This window comes from Mustela nivalis, assembly GCF_964662115.1.
Source record: "Mustela nivalis genome assembly, chromosome: 1".
Taxonomy (NCBI): domain Eukaryota; kingdom Metazoa; phylum Chordata; class Mammalia; order Carnivora; family Mustelidae; genus Mustela; species Mustela nivalis.
The window spans coordinates 200,790,124-200,808,709 of NC_139020.1; the positions used below are offsets into that span (position 1 = coordinate 200,790,124).

Below are 18,586 nucleotides of genomic sequence, written 5' to 3' on the forward strand. Positions count from 1 at the left end.
AGAACTGGACACTTAACTGACTGAGCCCCCCAGGCATTCCCAGAAGGTTACTTTCTAGATCACCTGTCTTGACCCTCCGTGTGAATCAGAATGGCACCAGGACCGTCGGCTGGTGGACCCTGTTTAATTGGCCGAGTGTCCCGTACCATGCACACACACACTCCGTGCCGAGCCTTGACCTAAGCACACCACTTAGTCTCAGCTAAGCCTTAGTACAACCTTATACGGGAGGCAGGAATTATCCTCAATTACATGAAAAAACAGGAGGTTCAGAGACCGTTTAGAACTAGCCCGACGTTACGCAGCTTGTCAGGAACTGAGCAAACCTCAGAACCCAGAGCCCGTGCTCTGGGTCACTCTGAACCCCGGCTGTGTTGATGAGAACGAGGTTGCTCATCCCTTTACACACATTTACTGAGATGCCGTGAACCCAGAAAAGGTGCATCAGGGCCAGGACTAGGACAAAGTGCCCAGCATGCAACACAGAAGGAGGCACCCCTTCTGAGACGGAGGTGCTCCCCCTCAGGGTGCTGTACGTACAAAGTCAACCCCTGAGAGCGAGTGCTTCCTTGAACTTGGCTCCATGGGGGGCAGTGTAGATATTGAAACCAAAGGTCCGAGAGGAGTTCAGAGTGGCTGTTCCTGAGGCCTATCAGCTGGAGTCTATGAAGGACCAAGGGTATGACTGGTTGTCTTGAGCCCGTGACATGGTCTCAGGAGTTCTGTCCCAAAGGACTGATTCTCAGCCTGTTTTGATCATTATTTACCTCCAGGAAGTAGACGGAGCCAGGCAGAAATGGTTAAGTGGCAACATGACGTTTATTTCAGTAGAGCTGATAAACATCTGGAAAGCCACCGTGTGGGACCCACCCCAGGGGCTGCCCCTTGGATGCTGCCTTGGGAATACCCTCTGGGTTTTTCCGGAAGCTGCAGCCCCAGCATGACCTAAGATGCCTTTTGATTTACAATAACCGTATAGACGGCATCACTGAGTGCGTGTGTGTCGGCCAACACATTTTTGTGATTCCACTGTCACAACTGCATCATCGCAATGTTGAAAACAGCCATGTAAACATCTGGAGATGGTGTGGGTTTGAGTTTAGGAGACCAGGGGATTTGATTGTCTTTTGTTTATGCCGATTTATTGCATTGCCTGGAACAAGAGCTCAGCTGGTTTCCGCAACTCATCAAATTGTTAAACCGACTTTAGCCAAACCACAACCCAGAAGAGGTTTGCAGGAGGTCCTGGAAACTCCCAGGACTTCAAGGCCGGAAGCGCACTCATGGCAGAGCCTGGCACGTTCCAGCATACTGGAGTGGCCCAGATGGTTGGTGCCCCTCATTGCCACCGTCAGGGGCTCTGTGTGTTGTTTCTGCTCTTTATTGGCCTTGAAATGAGAAAGAAGAAGGTTTGGGGTGGGGAGATGCTTCAGGAGATTGAGTGCCTTGGTTAGGAGCCTCTGCCTTTCCTTCCTGTGAGAGTGAGGAGGGAGGCAAACCTCCTGCGGCTGGTCCGCCAATGGAGGCCTCCCTCCTGCTGCCCAGGCCAGGGTTTCTTGCCCCTTGATTGTCCCCCTTTGTCCCCAGCAGAAGAAACAACCGTCCAAGCCAAAGCCACGACTCCAAGTGCGCTTGTGGGGCGGGGTTTGCATTCATCACACACCGTGATGTCGATCTGTCTGCACATCTGGGTCCCACTGAATTCCTCCCAATCAGGAATTTGTTTTATTCCTCCGTCTTCCCACACCCACCACGGTTTCTGGCACATTCCAGGCCCTTTGTAAGTCTTTATCCTAATCTGAGGCAGCCCAAAGTGGCCCAAGAACCGGAGGCACCATCCAATGGCACAGCCCATCGGAAGGGGTAGGTGGATATGCCTCGGTGGGGGCATCCAGGAGAGTGGCTGTCCCAGGAAGCCAGATGAGGGGAAGAGTGTGAGAAAGAAAAGCAGGAGACCTTCTCAAGCCTAGAGACTGGCTGTCAACTGGCAGCCACGCAAAGCCAAAGCCTCAGCAAGAGCAGCGGCAGCCATCAGAGCCCCAGCCGGCGCCCAGGACCCTCATCCTATCCTCCACAGCAGGACTTGACCACAGTGGGCCCACACTGCCAAAAAAAAAAAAAAAAAAAAAAAAAAGATATAAAAATATAAACGATCTCTAAAGGTAGGAAGCTGAGATATTACCTTGAACCTAATTGTCTGCTCCCAAAATCCCTGCTGTCAACCCTCTCGCTACTTTGTTGTGTTTTTTTTTTATTTTTGTTTTTTGTTTTTTAAGATTTTGTCTATTTTTTGAGAGAGAGAGAGCATGAGCAAGGGGGAGCAGGGAGCCTGATGCAGGGCTCCATCCCGGGACCCCTGGATCATGACCTGAGCTAAAGGCAGACACTTAACTGACTGAGCCACCCTCCTTTGCTCAAGATTATCGGATAGGCAGGCGCCTGGGCTCCCTGCTCAGCGGGAAGCCTGCTTCTCCCTCTCCCACTCCCCCTCCTTATGTTCCCTCTCTCCCTGTGTCTCTATCAAGTAAATAAATAAAATCTTTTTTTAAAAATAAAATAATAAGGGGTACCTGGGTGGCTCAGTGGGTTAAGCCTCTGCCTTCGGCTCAGGTCATGATCCCAGGGTCCTGGGATCGAGCCCCGCATCGGGCTCTCTGCTCTGCAGGTAGCCTGCTTCCTCCTCTCTCTCTGCCTGCCTCTCTGCCTACTTGTGATCTCTGTCAAATAAATAAAGAAAAAATCTTAAAAAAAAAAAAAAAATAAAATAAAATAATAATATTTTAAAAAATATATCAGATAGGCTCAAACTAGACTCAGAGTAGACTAGGAGAAGCCCTCCAGGGGTGTCTTTCCCTGGCTTGACCACAGACATGCTATGAGGAATGCGGGCTGCCCTGGGCCTGAGGAGAGCCCCCGGCCTGCTGTGACCATGTTTGTGAGCACTGACCACTTAGGCTGCCCAAAGCACACAGCTCAGCTGGGTTCAAGAGCTCGACTCACGTTCATCTCTACCGAACAAATCTTGTTTTTCAGTGTTCCATTTTGCACTCTCTTCTTTATTTTTTAATTTTTTTGATAGTACAATACAGCTGACCCTTGAACAACGTGGGTTTGAACTGCATGGGTCCACTTATACACAGATTTTTTTTTCCAATAAATACAATATAATACCGTAAAAGGATTTTCTCCTTAAGATTTTCTTTTCTTTCTTTCTTTCTTTCTTTCTTTTTTAAGATTGTGTGTATTGGACAGAGAGCAAACGTGAGCAGGGAAAGGAACAGAGGGAGAGAGAGAAGCGAGCTTCCTACTAAGCAGAGAGCCCAGCCTGGGGCCTGATCCCAGGACCCCAAGATCATGACCCAAGCCGAAGGCAGACACCCAATCAACTGAGCCACCCAGACGCCCCTCCTTATGATTTTCTTAATAACAATTTCTTTTCTCTAGCTGACTTTATTATAAGAATACAGTACCTTATACATATGACGTACAAAATACATGTTAATCGGCTATGTTAACTACCCTAACTAGTAGTTAAGTCTGGGGGGGGAGTCAAAAGTTACATGGACACTTTCAGCTGTGGGAGGGAGTCAGCGCCCCTCACCCCATTGTTCAAGGGTCAACCGTACTACCTGTCATACCTGGTATTTGTGCCGCATCACTTCCTGGAAATACACAAAATAATTTTGTCCCTCTTGGAGCCTCATCCTCATAGTGACGGTAGAGAAACAACGTCTCTATTGTCTCCTGCAGTCTGTTCCTCTTTTTATATCGTTTCTGCAAGGTCCAATGGCCCTGGGGATACCAGTCCCACCAGCGAATAGTAACCTGCCCAACCATATGGTTCCCGTTAGCCAGGGCAGACTGCTAGCCTGAAGCCTTATGCATTCCCCTCCAGGTTTTCAAAGGTGTGGTCACTTCTTCTGAAAATACCAGACGGACGAGTATCTTTAGAACCCATGGGCTTCTGGGTTATTGTGACTCAACTAAGGTAGATGAACAGGAGTTTCCAGCTTATTACACCGTAGGTTTCCATTAACCAGTCTGAGTAAATGCTGGTTGGGGAAGCAGCCATATGGCTTCTTCCTATAGACCCCCAGAAGCTACCCAGAGCCGTTAATGAAATGTTGACTTCATTCTTTTTTTGTCTTTTTGCGTAACTCAAGCTCTGTGAGTCTGACATTTGTCCTGGCAGAGTCGACCCATACGGTGGCCTCTTATTCCCATGGAGCCCATTTTGATTTTAAAATAAGGAATCTCGGGGATGCCTGGGTGGCTCCGTCAGTTAAACATCCATCCGGCTCTTGATTTCAGCTCAGGTCATGATATCAGGGTCGTGAGATCCAGCCCCGTGTCAGGCTCGGCACTTAAGATTCTTTCTCTTCCTCTGCTCCTCCCCACCCCCCTCACGCATGCGCACGCGCACACACACACACTCACTCTTTCTATTTAAAAAAAAAAAAAAAAAACAATAAATAAAAATAAATAAATAAAGTAAGTAAGTGAGAAATTTCTATCTACAGACACCACAAAAGTCATTAGAGGCCTTTTCAAAACTTCAGTCCATAAGCTAACCCCATCAAGGGTTTCCAGTGTCTATAAGGATCAAATAGTGAAAGACTGTCCTTTTATGGGGCAGAGGGGACGGGTCTTTTCAAATCTCCAGCCCAGGTATTTATTACAGGAAGGAACCGTGTGCCATGTTGTAGAGACAATATGGGATTCTCCTGCCGCAGGAAAGGATCCCATTAGGTTCCTAGCCTTGAGCAAATGCTTGGAGTCTCTCTGAGGTCTCTTTCAGCTGTAATTGGTGACCTTCGCACCTCTCCTGCTCCTCCTGCTGAGTGTCGGATAAGGCCACTTGTTAGAGCACACAGACGACACTGAGTAAAATCTGTCTTATCTTTCCATGGATTTAGGAATGTGGATGGTGACATTTCCCTTTAAACCACCCCACCTGTGACAGGTGAGGGACACAAACTTCCCTTCTGCCCAGACCCCAGCAGCCACCTATGAGCACATGCCTTAGGCAGCGTGAGAATTTACTGTGTCTACCCTGAGAGCCAACCAAAACTGTGGAAAAGAAGCCATATCAAGTGATTAACAAAGGGGAGGTATCTGCAGAACTGGAAAGCTGGACCCCTGCGATGGGTGAGCACAGAGGCCAGAGTCCTCCAGACTCGCCCCCACGGAGCAAGGCCTGTCTTGCCCCAGAATCAGGATCATTTTCCTCAATAAACTCCACTCTCTGTTTTGGCTCAAGGGCGGGGTGTCTCATCACTCTCCCTTGATCATTCTACAGTGACTTTCAAAGGAAATAGGAACTGTAAAACCACAGGACCATTCCATGTGCACTAGAATGGCTAAAATGAGAAAGGCTGGCCACACCAAGTGTTGGCAAGAACGTGGGGCACTGGAACCCAGACACACGGTCAGCAGATGGGGGCACCAAGGTACAACTACGTGAGAGAACGATCTGGCAGAAATTTTCCTCCTAGGTAATTACCCTAGAGAAATGAAACCAGAAGTCTATTCAAAAATCCATAGAAGAATATGTATACAGCAGTTTTATTCGTCATTGGAAACAACCTAAATCTCCATCAATCTAGGAACAAACAAGTGTGGTAAATTCATTCTGTGGAACTCCACTCCATGACAAGGAAAAAACGACTGATATCATTTTTCTGAGGGAAAGAAAGCAGCTGAGTACACTTTCCTGAGGGGGAATAAGCCACACAGGAGGGAGCACATACCATATGATTCCGTTCATAGGAAGTTCCAGAACAGGTGAACTCTGCAGTGATAGAAATCAGAAAGTGATGGCCTTCATGGGGCATGATTGGAAGTCAAGCGGAATTGACCACAAAGGGGCACAAAGGAACTTGCTGGAATAATTGGAATGTTCTAGATCTTTCTCTGGGTGATAGATACAATAGATAAAGAAAGTTGACAAAACTCATCCCACTGAGCAATTAAGGTCTGTGCATTTTATTATATGTAAGTTACATGACTAAAAAAAGTCAAGGAAAGCTACAGCCAGTGGTTAGGGGGTTTTGGAGTCGGAATGCTACTAGCGAGCTGTGTGACTTGGGAGAAGTTACATTAGCTTTCTAAGCTTCGGATTTGTAGTTTATAAAAATCGACATGATTAAGGCAGTATTGCCTTACACAAATCTAAATTTTGAACTTCCCAAAGGAAAGGTCCTTTTGTGGTTGCAGATCATCACTAGAGTACAGTGGGGGACGGTAAAAACAGGTCAATATTTGAAGAACTGTCCTTGAACTACAGCAAGTCTGACAAATGTGATGCATTTCTTTTTTTTTTTTTAAGATTTTATTTATTTATTTAACACACAGAGAGAGAGATCACAAGCAGGCAGAGAGACAGGTGGTGGGGAGGGCAGGGAAGCAGGCTCCCTGCCAAGCAGATAGCCCTATGCTGGACTTGATCCCAGGACCCTGGGATCATGACCTGAGCCAAAGGCAGAGGCTTAACCCACTGATCCACCCAGGTGCCCCCAATGTGGTGCATTTCTAACGCACATCGAGGGACAGCTTTGCTCTCATCTTGGGACCAGATAGATGGTTGTTGATACATTTTTTTCAGAAGGGACATCATTCATATAGGAGTTTCGAGAAGCCAGGCCCAGGGTTCCCATGGTTTCTTGTCTCTTCTGCCCAGCCACCGGCTAGAGAAGAGGAAACTGGGGTCCACAGAGGTCAGAAAGAGCTCAGGCTTTGTAATCTTAGTCCCACCATCTCCTGGTGTTTGTTTCCCTGTCTGTCAAATAGGGGTGAGGAAGCCTACTACTCTAGATTGTATATTTATTCCCAAATCATCACCCCCTCTTTTGGGGGGGTGGGTTAAATTTGCTGCCCCACTGGCTACAGGCTTGGCCACGTGAGTTTGCTTCTACCAATGAAATATGAGCAGAAGTAAGTGTGCCCCTTCCAAGCGGAAGCTTCACCACCCATCCTGTGGTTCACCTTTCAAACTCTGTCAGGAGACTGACATGTCACAGAGCCTTCTCCTTCAGCCCAGATCTCAGAATTAAAAAGACACAGGATGCCTGGGTGGCTCAGTCAGTTAAGCATCTGCCTTAGGCTCCCATCCTGATCCCAGGATCCTGGGAACAAGTCTCATGTCAGGCTCCCTGCTCAGTGGGGATCCTACTTCTCCCTCTGCCCCTCCCCCCACTCATGCGCACTCTCTCTCGCAAATAAATAAAATCTTAAAAAAAAAAAAAAAAAGGAGGAGAAGAAGAAGAACTAAAAAGACAAGCCCTGGTGCCACAGCCAGTTCACAATGGATATGTAAGGTGAATAAAGAATGAATCTTGGTTATTCTAAACCTTCAGATTTGGGAACCCTTTGTTACTGCAGCATAACAGCCGGAGCTTACTGACACACGCCCTCTCAAGCAGGTCATGAGGATTAACAAAGTAACACATCAAGGGGTCTCGACCATGTGCAAGATACACAGGTTATGGAGATCCCTGAAATTCACTTTCTGATGGGAAAAACACACAACTAATTGGAAAATGAGGGCTTCCCATTAAAGAGAGATTTGCTTCCTTCTTAAACCGCACTGTCATGGCATTTAAAACATTTCTAAAAGCATAAATTCCAAGGTAAATGATACCTAGAAAGGAAACAATATTCTAACGTTTCCCAGCATGGGACATAGAGGGGTAACTGATTCAGCAGACCCAAAAGTGCAAAGTGTAATCCCATAGTGGGACACATCAAGAAGAAACTTTCCAAGGCAGGAATTGGCAACACACCACCTTCAGAACGAGAGCAAAAAGTGGGAGAAGCCACTCCAGCCCCAGATCCACCAAGCAGCCCAGGAACACTCCTCCTAGTTTCTTCCCTGGAATAGGGAAGTTTTTGAACCAAAGATCCCAGTTGCACTGAAGGTAAAGGTGCTGAACACAGGCAGCTTGAATAAGGTTAATGGGCCGGACTCCCCAGGCTCCATTCTGCTTCCTTCATGGGAAGCCCTGAGTGAGTTTCATCGATTTGGTGGATGGCGGGCTCTTCTCAGGGGTAATCCAACCAACCCAAGAGAAGAGGTTGAACACGTAGATGTTACGGGTTCCTCAGGAAGCAGTCTGGTCAGATCACCCTCCAGAGAAGCTCGGTCAGCAAGCAAGAGGTATTCCAAATCGTGTGTGGCGCCCCACGCTTGGCTTCTTTCCTGGGGTAACCACAGTTACGGATTTGTTGCGTTTCTCTCCAGATCTTGTTTCTCTTCATTTCCATACATAAGTATATACACGTAGAAATAGCGCTTACTTTTGATGCCGAGATTGTATAATCGGGTGGTGTCATAGTCAACATTTGTTCTACACTTGCTGTTTTAGTCAACACTGTATCTTGGAAGTTCTTAGATTGGTATATTTATATCTCCCTCTTTCTTTTTTTTTTTTTTTAAGATTTTATATATTTATTTGAGAGAGAGAGAGCGCTTGCTCATGCATGTGCGCATAAGCAGGAAGTAGCGGCAGATGGAGAGGGAGAAGGAGAAGCAGGCTCCCCATTGAGCAGGGAGCCTGACGTGAGGCTCCATCCCAGGGATCATGACCTGAACAAAACACAGATGCTTAACCGACTGAGCCACCGAGGCGCCCCCAGATCTCCCTTTTTCTTTCTAAATGCTAGGTAACATTCCGTCCATGAATGTTCCACAGAGTATTTAACCCTTCCCATATTATGTGGTGTCTGGTTTTCCACAGTTCCAGAGCTGCAGTGCAAACATGAGCTTATCTTCCCCGGTCATACTGCTGGGGTCCCAAGGATGCAGCCTTTCAATGTCACCCTCTACACTGTGTTTTTGTTTTTTAAAGATTTTATTTATTTATTTGACAGAGAGAGAAATCACAAGTAGGCAGAGATGCAGGCAGAGAGAGAGGAGGAAGCAGGCTCCCCATTGAACAGAGAACCCTGATGCGGGGCTTGATCCCAGGACCCCGAGACCATGCCCTGAGCTGAAGGCAGAGGCTTAACCCGCTGAGCCACCCAGGCGTCCCGCTACACTGTGTTTTAATTTGCTTTTCTGCAATGACAAGTGATACTGCACATGATACTAAGAATGCTTTATATTTTGAATTTGTGAACATTTCAGTTTCCCCTGTTTTGTGAACTGCTCAATCCATCTGTGTGACAAATATATTTTTTTCCCTAATGTGTCCCTTGTCCTTCAAGATTTCAGTACCTATTGTCAGACAGGTACTTAAGTTTTTCTTCTTTTAGGGTTTGACCTCCACATTTATAAGGATATTCTCTTTGCTTTGAAATACCAGTCTAACTTTATTCTTTTACTAATGGGAGAGAGAGTTTAGCCGAGCCAGGAGCGGTTTGTCTTTTTCTCACTTATTTGAAGTACAGCATTTATTAGAGACTAAATTATAATATTGATGGATATAATACCTGTGAATAATAATACTATCTTGGAAGAAATATAATATCTATGAATCTTCTATCCCCATGCTAATGCTATACTGTTGCTAATTACTATTCATAACAGGAGACTGTTGCAATAAACAGTCGTAAATCTCACTTGTTAACTATCACACAGCCATTAAATTACTGGATATTTTCAAAGACTCGTGACTATGAAAACTGTATGGAAAAATAAGCAAACCTGTGTAAAGTAATAAGGTAAAAGCTGAGTATAAAATTATACATACTATTAAGCAGTTGAAAATCATGCATATGAACAAGGACTAAAATGAATTTGAAGAAGTTAAAATGGTTAAATATGGGTGATAGAAATTCAATCGGTTATTTTTCCTTTTAAATTTCTTCTAGAGTTCTTGTATGTTCTTTTTTTTTTTTTTAAGATTTTATTATTTAAGAGAAAAAGAGAACAAGCACATGGTAAGGGGAGGGGAGAGGGAAAAACAGACTCCCCACTGAGCATGGAGCCCGACGTGGGACTTGATCTCAGGACTCAGGGATCAGGACCTGAGCCAGAGGCAGACGCTTCACTGACCGAGCCACCCAGGTGTCCACTTGTATATTCTCTTAATTAAAAAAGGTGGGGCGCCTGGGTGGCTCAGTGGGTTAAACCTCTGCCTTCGACTCAGGTCATGATCTCAGGGTCCTGGGATCGAGTCCTGCGTCCGGCTCTCTGCTCAGCGGAGAGTCTGCTTCCTCCTCTCTTTCTCTCTCTGCCTGCTTGTGATCTCTCTCTGTCAAATAAATAAATAAAATCTTAAAAAAAAAAAAAAAACGTGTTTCCAACGCTCCCCAGCCATGAGAGGTTTTGTGCTAATTTTTGCCCCTTCATGGAGTGACTGCTGATCCATGCCTCAGGTTTCTTTTCTCTTCGTGGTTTCAGATAAAATCTACCTGGTGGACCTGAGTAACGAGCAAGCCCTGTCGCTCACCATCGAGCCGCGGCCCGTTAAGCTTAGCCGCAAGTTTGTCCCCGGCTGCTTCGTGTGTCTGGAGTCCCGCACCTGCACCACCAACCTCACCCTGACGTCCGGCTCCAAACACAAGATCTCCTTCCTCTGTGATAACCTGACTCGCCTGTGGATGAACGGGGAGAAAACCATAAGTACGTCCCCCTGGGAGAGCAGGATTCCCCTACCCGGGGCTGGGGCAACTTCCCCTGCTCCCCCATCTTCTTAGTGGGGTCCACTGGGTAGGCTGTAGATAGTACAATCAGAGATGCCCCCCACCCACCGCGGTGCAGAGTGAGTAAAGGGTAGGCAGCAGATGGTGAGGTGGAGACGTGCCCTTCTGGAACCAGAGGCTCAGTGGGAATGGGCATCCTTCAGAAGTGCATTGCACTCCCAAGTTCATGGTTGTGTCCTCTGCCCCGCCTTCCAGCATCTCTCCTGAGATGCCTTCCTCCGGTGTACCCAACCATCCTCCACTCCCCCACCCCAACCCCGCCTCCACACTCATTGTGCACTTGTCTCCTCCTGATTGAGACTGAGATTCTTGAGGTCAAACATTGTGGCTTGTTCTGGTTTTTTGTTTGTTTGTTTGTTTGTTTGTTTTTTGGTCCCTTGAGCCCCTGGCAGTGCTGGACATGTATTAGTCACGTACTAAACGTTTGATGAATGAAGGGCAGTAAAACCGCTAATCTTCCCCCCGCTGGGCTGCCGTGACCTCCAACATGGATGGCCTTTAGAGTTTCTACAGATGCGACAGCTGAGGCCACAAGACGCGGGGCAGGCTGCCCACTAGGAAGTGGCAGAGCTGGGCTGCGAGCTGATACCTCCCCCAACCCCACCCCTGCTCTGACCGCTGCACAAAGCTACCTCCCCACAGTCAGGGACGCTGGGAAGCAGGGTGGAGGGAAAAAACCTGGGCCCAGCCCATACTTAGCATCTGAGACTCAGCCTCAGAAGAGAGGCTGACACATTCTTTTCAACCCTCAGTAATCCCCAGAAGTTGGTCTGCCAATTCAGGCAGAGTAAGAACCTGAGAGGGCGAGAGAGGCAGCTAGAAAAGGAGTATCAGGGAGCCCGGAGTGGGGGACAGAGCAGGAGAAGAGAGACCAAAGGGAAAAGAAAGAAAGCCTGGGGCCGTCTCTACAGCTGGGGAGGTCACACGGCCGGTCCCCTCCCTGCCTGCTACCATGAGCCCGTCTTTTCCAGGCTGCATGGACCCCCGGTACTGCCACAGGAGGTCCCAATCCCTCCAGGTGCCTGGGGACATCCTCCAGCTGCCTGTTCAGCTGCATGACTTCTCCTGGAAGCTGCTGGTCCCCAAGAATAGGCTGAGCCTCGCACTGGTACCCGCCCAGAAACTTCAACAGCACACGCAGGAGAAGGTCTGCAACACGAGCTTTGGCTACCTGGTGGCCAGCGCTGTCCCTGGCCAGGACCTTTACTTTGGCTCCTTCTGCCCCGGAGGCGCCATCAAGCAGATCCAGGTGAAGCAGAACATCTCAGTGACCCTCCGCACCTTTGCCCCTAACGTTCAACGAGAGGCCGCTAGGCAGGGTCTGACCGTGTCCTTCATACCGTACTTCAAAGGTAAGGCGGTCTCCCTCTCTCGCCACATTTGCCTGACCATTTCTTGGTTGTGCATCCCTCTCCTTTTGCTTCTGGGATCGTCCACCATTAAGTTGTCAGCTTGAGGAATTGGGAGAGCTGGTGGGCTGGTTCTCTCACCAGAAATCTGGAAGGTAGTGTGACCTCAGCTGGACTCCACCATTCACCTAGTGTGGAAAATCCCGGGAGTTAGAAATAAGGCTCTGACCGTGGGGGGTGACCGTTGGCAGACAGCAGAACAAATAATCAAATTCAAGCCTTTTTTGGAAGCAGGCAGGGGCTTAGAGGAGAGCTAAGCAAATATTCCTGACTCCTGGATGTTTAAGATGGGAGCATCTTAAACAGGCATTTTTGTGAGTCAGCTTCTACAATTCAGAATGTGACATGGAGTGCACAGAGGAAGACAGGCTGGGGAGAGATGGGTCTCCAGAGCACCAGGGTCCTGTTCACAGCACAGGGCACAGCCCCTCCCGCAAGGCTAGTGTTTGATCTTCAGGGTGCTGGGCAGTGAGTGGGGTTTAAGTCCCTTGCAACAGTGAGCTCTCCATGGTTGGTTTCCAAAGTCCCAGTTGCCATTCCAAGTGGCTCAAAGTCAGAGACCATTTAAAAATTGACCAAGACTGGGGCGCCCGGGTGGCTCAGTAGTTAAGCATCTGCCTTTGGCTCAGGTTATGATCCCAAGGTCCTGGGATTGAGCCCCGCATCGGGCTCTCCGCTCAGCAGGGAGCCTTCTGTCTGTCTGTCTGTCTGTCTCTCTCTCTCTCTCTCTCTCTCTCTGCCTGCCTCTCTGCCTACCTGTGATCTCTGTCTGTCAAATAAATAAATTAAATAAAATAAAAATTGACCAAGACTGAGGTGCCTGGGTGGCTTCAGTAGTTAAGCATCTGCCTTTGGCTCAGGTCATGATTCCAGCATCCTGGGATCGAGCCCCGAATCAGGGTCCCAGCTCAGTGGGAAGCCTGCTTCTCCCTCTCCCACTCCCCCTGCTTGTGTTCCCTCTCTTGCTGAGTCTCTCTCTCTGTCAAATAAGTAAATAAATTCTTTTAAAAAAAAAATTTGACCAAGACTTTTATCTGAGGTTTACTTCATACTTTGTTCCCAGAGACCTGAGTGGGGAGGGAGAAGAATCTTTGGCCATAAGATTAAGGTCAGTCCAGGCTGCCTAATGTCCCCACAGCTCCCTGAGAAACCCCTTCTGGGGAGACTTAGAGAATGAGATATACCCTCCTCAGTGCGGAATGTTAGAGTTTTATCTCACCTGAAGGTCAGCTGACATGTCTGTCGGAGGCTTTCTGCTTTGCATTCTACCATTCTTCCCAGAACCGGAAGTGGCTTGATCTTGGACACAGAAATCGCTCTGTACCGGTCCCACCGTGGAACAGAGCATAGGGTGACTCTAAGCATGGAGGGTGTTTCTGAAAGGAAGCTTTTAGCGATAACCTGCAGTTTGGCCAACTAGCCTGGGATTTTGTTGTTGTTTGGTTGGTTGGTTGGTTGGTTTTGTTCAAAAGACGTGAGCACCTCACCCGAGACTGTAATCTTTGGGCTGACCAATAGTCACGGGCTATGTGTGGCAATTTATATTTAAATTAATAGCAAAATTTAAAAATTCAGCTCCTCAGTCACATGGAGCACATTTTGGGTCTTCTACAAACACACGTGATGGTGGTTACGTGCTTGGATGGACAGTGCAGATACAGGCACCCAGGAGATATTGTGGGTTGGGTTCCAGACCTCAATAGAGCAAGAAAAATGAGTTTTTTGGTTTCCCAGTGCCTATAAAAGTTCTATTTACACCATATTGTAGTCCAGTAAGTGTGCAATAGCATGATCTAAAAAAGCAACGCACATGCCTTAATTTTAAAATTCTTTATTGCCAGGTTGCATGGCTCACTCACTTGGTAGCGTGTGCAACTCTTCATCTCAGGGTTGTAAGGTCAAGCCCCACATTGGATGTAGAGATTACTTAAAAATAAAGTCTTTTAAAGAAAGAAAAAATACCTTCCTTACTAAAAAATGCTAACCATCATCTGAACTTTCAGCAAGTTCTAATCACCAATCACAGATCACCATAACAAATAAAATAATGAAAAAGTTTGAAATGTCACAAGAATCACCACAATGGACATAGAGACACAAAGTGGCAAATGCTATTGGAAAGATAGTGCCATAGACTTGCTCAACATAGGGTTGCCACAAATCTCTAATTTGGTGGGGGACAAGGCAGAGTCTGCAAAGTCTAATAAAATGGGGTGAGCCAGTGAAGAACTTTTCAGTCATTGCAGAAAACTCTAGAAAAAGTCTAGACAGGTTAACATCAATTTTGATTCAGTGAAACATCTTGTATGGATTCTCTCCCCTTTCCTGCAGAGGAAGGTATTTTCACAGTGACTCCAGACACAAAAGGCAAGGTCTACCTGAGGAGCCCTAACTGGGACCGGGGACTGCCATCCCTCACATCCGTGTCTTGGAACATCAGTGTGCCCAGCAACCAGGTGGCCTGCCTGACCTTCCTCAAGGAGAGGACCGGCGTTGTCTGCCAGACGGGACGTGCGTTCATGATCATCCAGGAGCAGCGGAGCAAAGCAGAGGAGATCTTCAGCCTGGAGGATGAGGTGCTCCCCAAGCCAAGCTTCCGCCACCACAGCTTCTGGGTCAACATCTCCAACTGCAGCCCTGTGAGTGGCAAGCAGCTGGACCTGTTCTTCTGGGTGTCACTTACCCCAAGGACTATGGGTAAGGGTCTGCAAGGTCTTGTGGGAGGGTGGTGGTGGACAGCAAATTGGCAGCTGAAGAGTAGGGGGCAAGCCTGCGAGGCAAGTCAGAAAACACGACTGAGTGCCCATGTATCAGTCAGCGTTTGCATTGGTCATGCCATATAACAAACCACCCAGAACTCAGGGCCTTAAAGATAGTCATTTCTTATCGCTCACACTTTGGCTGGGTGATGCTGGTGAGCTGGGCTTATCCAGGTTCACTCACTCCTGCACCTGTGGGCAGCTGTGGGTGGCCAGAGGACTCTGCTGATCTTGGCCATGCACTCTCATATATATGGGCATAGCCACAATCTGCTGGAATAACCAGGTTCCTTGGCTTTCCTCCCCATGATCCCTGTCACACCAGCCTGGGCCTTGTTCTCATGGTAGAGGCAGAGAAATCCAAGAGATTCTGGAGGAAGCACACAAGGTCTCTTGATGTTTGGGTTAGGAACGCCCACCATCCCTTCTACAGAATTCTTTGGGCCTGCCAAAGAATCCAAGGGATGGACAGATAGACTCCCCTTTTGGTGGGAGGAGCTGCAGAGTCACATAGTACAGGACATGGTCCAGGGAGAAATGGGGAGAACTAGGGCAATTTTATCATCCATCTGTCACTGTCATTTACTATTAATCTCTCTCTGGCGTGGGGGAAGGCTCTTCACTCTGTTCACCTTATGCATCTTAGAGGGTAGATGGTAAAAACTACCTCAGAGAAGAATCATTAGGAATTGAAGTGTTGGGGATTCAAATGTGGGGACCTGAGAAGTGTGACGCAGAACTTGGCACTGGCATTATGTTTTTTAAGATTTTATTTATTTATTTATTTATTTATTTATTTATTTATTTGAGAGATAGTATGTGTGTGCATGTGGATGTGTGTGTGTGTGTGTGTGTGTGTGCATAAGCAGGATGAAGGGCAGAGGGAGATAGAATCTTAAGCAGACTCTGTGCTAAGAGTACAGAGCCCAATACAGGACTTGGTCTCACAACCCCATGATCATGACCTGAGCCAAAATCAAGAGTCAGACACTCGAGTACCTGGGCTACCCAGGCACCCCTTGGCATTGGCATTTTTTACTGAGTCCAGGGAAACATGGGAATCCACAAGATGCCCTTGGTGGCAGGCCTTTTGCTCAGAGTCGCAGGATCTGCCCACGAGTCTCCAGTGAGGAAATGCCTGTGTGGCACAGCAATTGTGGTGGGGCCACATTTGCCTTTATTCCAAGGTAGTCACAGAGCATCCCAGAGTGTGGGAACCAGAAGGGACCATGAAGGTCGCTTCTCCTGGCCCATTCCCTTCCTGGCGGTCAGAGAAGCTGTGTGTCCGCCCAAGGCCACATACCTGTTAGCATCAAGAGAACTGATGTAAACCAGAAGCCATGAGTGAGAAGCTCTCCCAAACTCTCAGGTTAGGCCCTGGGTTTTCTGACTCTCTTACATCCATTTTCTGTCATTTAGTTCTACTCTTTTTTTTTCTTCTTTTCTTTTTTTTTTTTTTTTTTTTTTTTTAGTTTTATTTCTTTATTTAAGCAATCTCTACACCCGATGTGAGGCTCAAACCACAAGCCCAAGATCAACAGTCGCATGCTCCATGGACTGAGCCAACTAGGTGCCCCATTTATTTCTATTTTGCTTTCTCTCTTTTTTGCTTTCTTGTTAAAAAAGCAAGAACTTCTAAATCCCTGTTTGGCACAGGGCTCCCTGTCTGATTTATTTCCTCTGTCCTTTGTACAACCATAGGAAAAGGACAGCACAGATAGAACAACCCTGTCCTTAGCACCCTCACTTCTGACTTTAGCTTCCCTGCTTTCCCCTACAGTCCTCTGCCCTGCTTTCCCATCTAGGCTGTGGCGCCTGGGTGGACACACCCCTGGGTAGTCCCCGAGTAGCCTTTGAAAGGGAGCCATTAGGGCTCCCAGTTTGTTTTCGTTCTCTCTCACCACCTAACAGCCCCAAGACTCAGTAGCTTAGACTGCAGACTCTGTTCGTTCACAACTCCATGGGTCAGGAATTTGGACAGATATTACTCTTAGACACATGGGTCTGCTGCCAGATGCCTCAGACAGCTAGAGAGTGCCGGGGTGGGTCACCTGGGGACAGACACTCGTAGCCTTGATACTATCAGCCGGGTTCCTTGGTCCATTGTTCTCACGGAGTATCCAAATGGTTAGCTTGGGCTTCCTCACAAGATGGCGGCCTCAGACTTCTCACATGGTGACTGACTGGCTCTCCCTCAGACAGAAATTACAGGAAATTGTCAGGCCTCTAAAGGGCTCCAGCACTGGCAAGTCGAGAAGGGTCCAGAAGAAGAGACATAGTCTCCTCTCACTCTCAGGAGCAGCATCTGTGTACATGGATGGAGGGAAGGGATGGCAGCCATCTCTGGAGACTTTTCTGCCCCAGTTCCTCATCCACCTGACCACCCCCATGTCTCCTCATCCCTCCTCCTTGTGTCTCTGCTCACAGACTTGACTGTCGTCGTCATTGCGGTCGTGGGAGGTGGCGCCTTACTGCTGTTTGCCCTCGGACTCATCATTTGCTTTGTGAAAAAGAAGTAGGTGGAATTTCTCAAACTGTCTTTGGCTGATCTGACACCTCCTTAGATCACCCAGACCAGAGCTGTCATTAATTACTGATTTCTTTTCTGGCTTCCCATTCCTCTCCCAGGGATCAGTGTTGAATAATATTGCCAGATGTGAGTTATGCTTGGGAGGGGAGGGACAGAAGATGTGGCTGGCGACATGTTAACCTGCGGTTTTTACGCAACTCTCTCAGCATGAGTCTTCTGGTCATTTACTGGACACTGGTCATCGGGGATGATCTCAGCAGGAAAATGCTCATGTCCGTCCCTCCAGCCCAGGTCTCTGAGCCTGCATCCTCTGTCACTTGGAGAGCGAATGCATGCCACCTTAGCTGGTTCCCCTCCAGTTTCTTAAACGGTTTTGTGCTTGCTTAGGGGACTCCAGACAGACGCCAAAAAGCGAGCCCCGTGGGCGAGAGGAAGGAAGACCCAGTTACCTGACTCATCTCACCTTCCACCCCCTCAGGATGACAGCTGCTGTTTTATGACCAAAGCATTGACCTTTTGAGACAGAATATGGGCTGCCACTAGATTTTATCAATCCTGCGCATATTTCTGATTAAAGCCATGAGGGAGAGTGAAATTGCTTTCCTTAGCGCGATTCAGCCTTGCAACAAGCTAAAGATTTTTTTTTTTTTTTTTTAACTGGGGCCATGAGCAAACAACTAAAATTCCTGATCCACAGTGAGACTATCTAGAAACGTCTCTAATGATAGGGAAGGGGCCACCTGTGGCAGATCCAGGGAAAAGCCTCTTCTCCGTGAAGTGGGATTGCGTAAACCCACACAGGGGGAAAGGACTTCTTTCATTTTATGGTTTCTCTAGGAAACTTTCTTGTCTGTGGTGCTGTCTCTGCCACCCAGATCGGAAAGCATGGTGTCCTCTTCAGGGGCACCTGGCCCGGTTCTGGCCTGAGAAGAACACTGGTGGAGACGATCGAGGCTCCGTGAAGCACAAAGGGAGGGGTGTCCGTCTCAGGGTTTCGGGTGGGAGCCTTTGGAACCCATCATCCTAGCCAGAGATCCACTGTTACAAGCTGAATGTACTACATTATTTTTATCTCAGAAAAGGACAGGGAGCCTGTCCACAATTAGTGAGCTGTCAGTGCATTATAGGGTCCATTATGTTAATTGAGCTAATGTCCTCCATTTGAATCACCAGTCAGCTAAAAAGCCAGCGTCCCCTGATTTTGGCTCATGGAGATGGAGGGCGAAGCTTTGTTTTCTCCCATG

General features: G+C 47.8%; 1 protein-coding gene across 2 annotated transcripts in view; it reads left to right on the plus strand.

Annotated features, from left to right (window-relative positions):
* CDCP1 (CUB domain containing protein 1) overlaps positions 1-18,586 on the plus strand; it is a 58,813-nt gene that overhangs the window by 36,803 nt on the left and 3,424 nt on the right. The window contains exons 5-8 of one of the 2 annotated variants that reach the window (XM_082705823.1): positions 10,343-10,564; positions 11,616-11,996; positions 14,385-14,692; positions 17,240-17,327. In XM_082705823.1, coding sequence (XP_082561949.1) covers positions 10,343-10,564; positions 11,616-11,996; positions 14,385-14,692; positions 17,240-17,245 — 917 coding nt within the window. In that variant the 3' untranslated portion in view covers positions 17,246-17,327. Of the gene's footprint in view, positions 1-10,342; positions 10,565-11,615; positions 11,997-14,384; positions 14,751-17,239; positions 17,328-18,586 lie in introns of those variants that run through there. The other variant, XM_082705822.1, reaches the window with a different exon arrangement.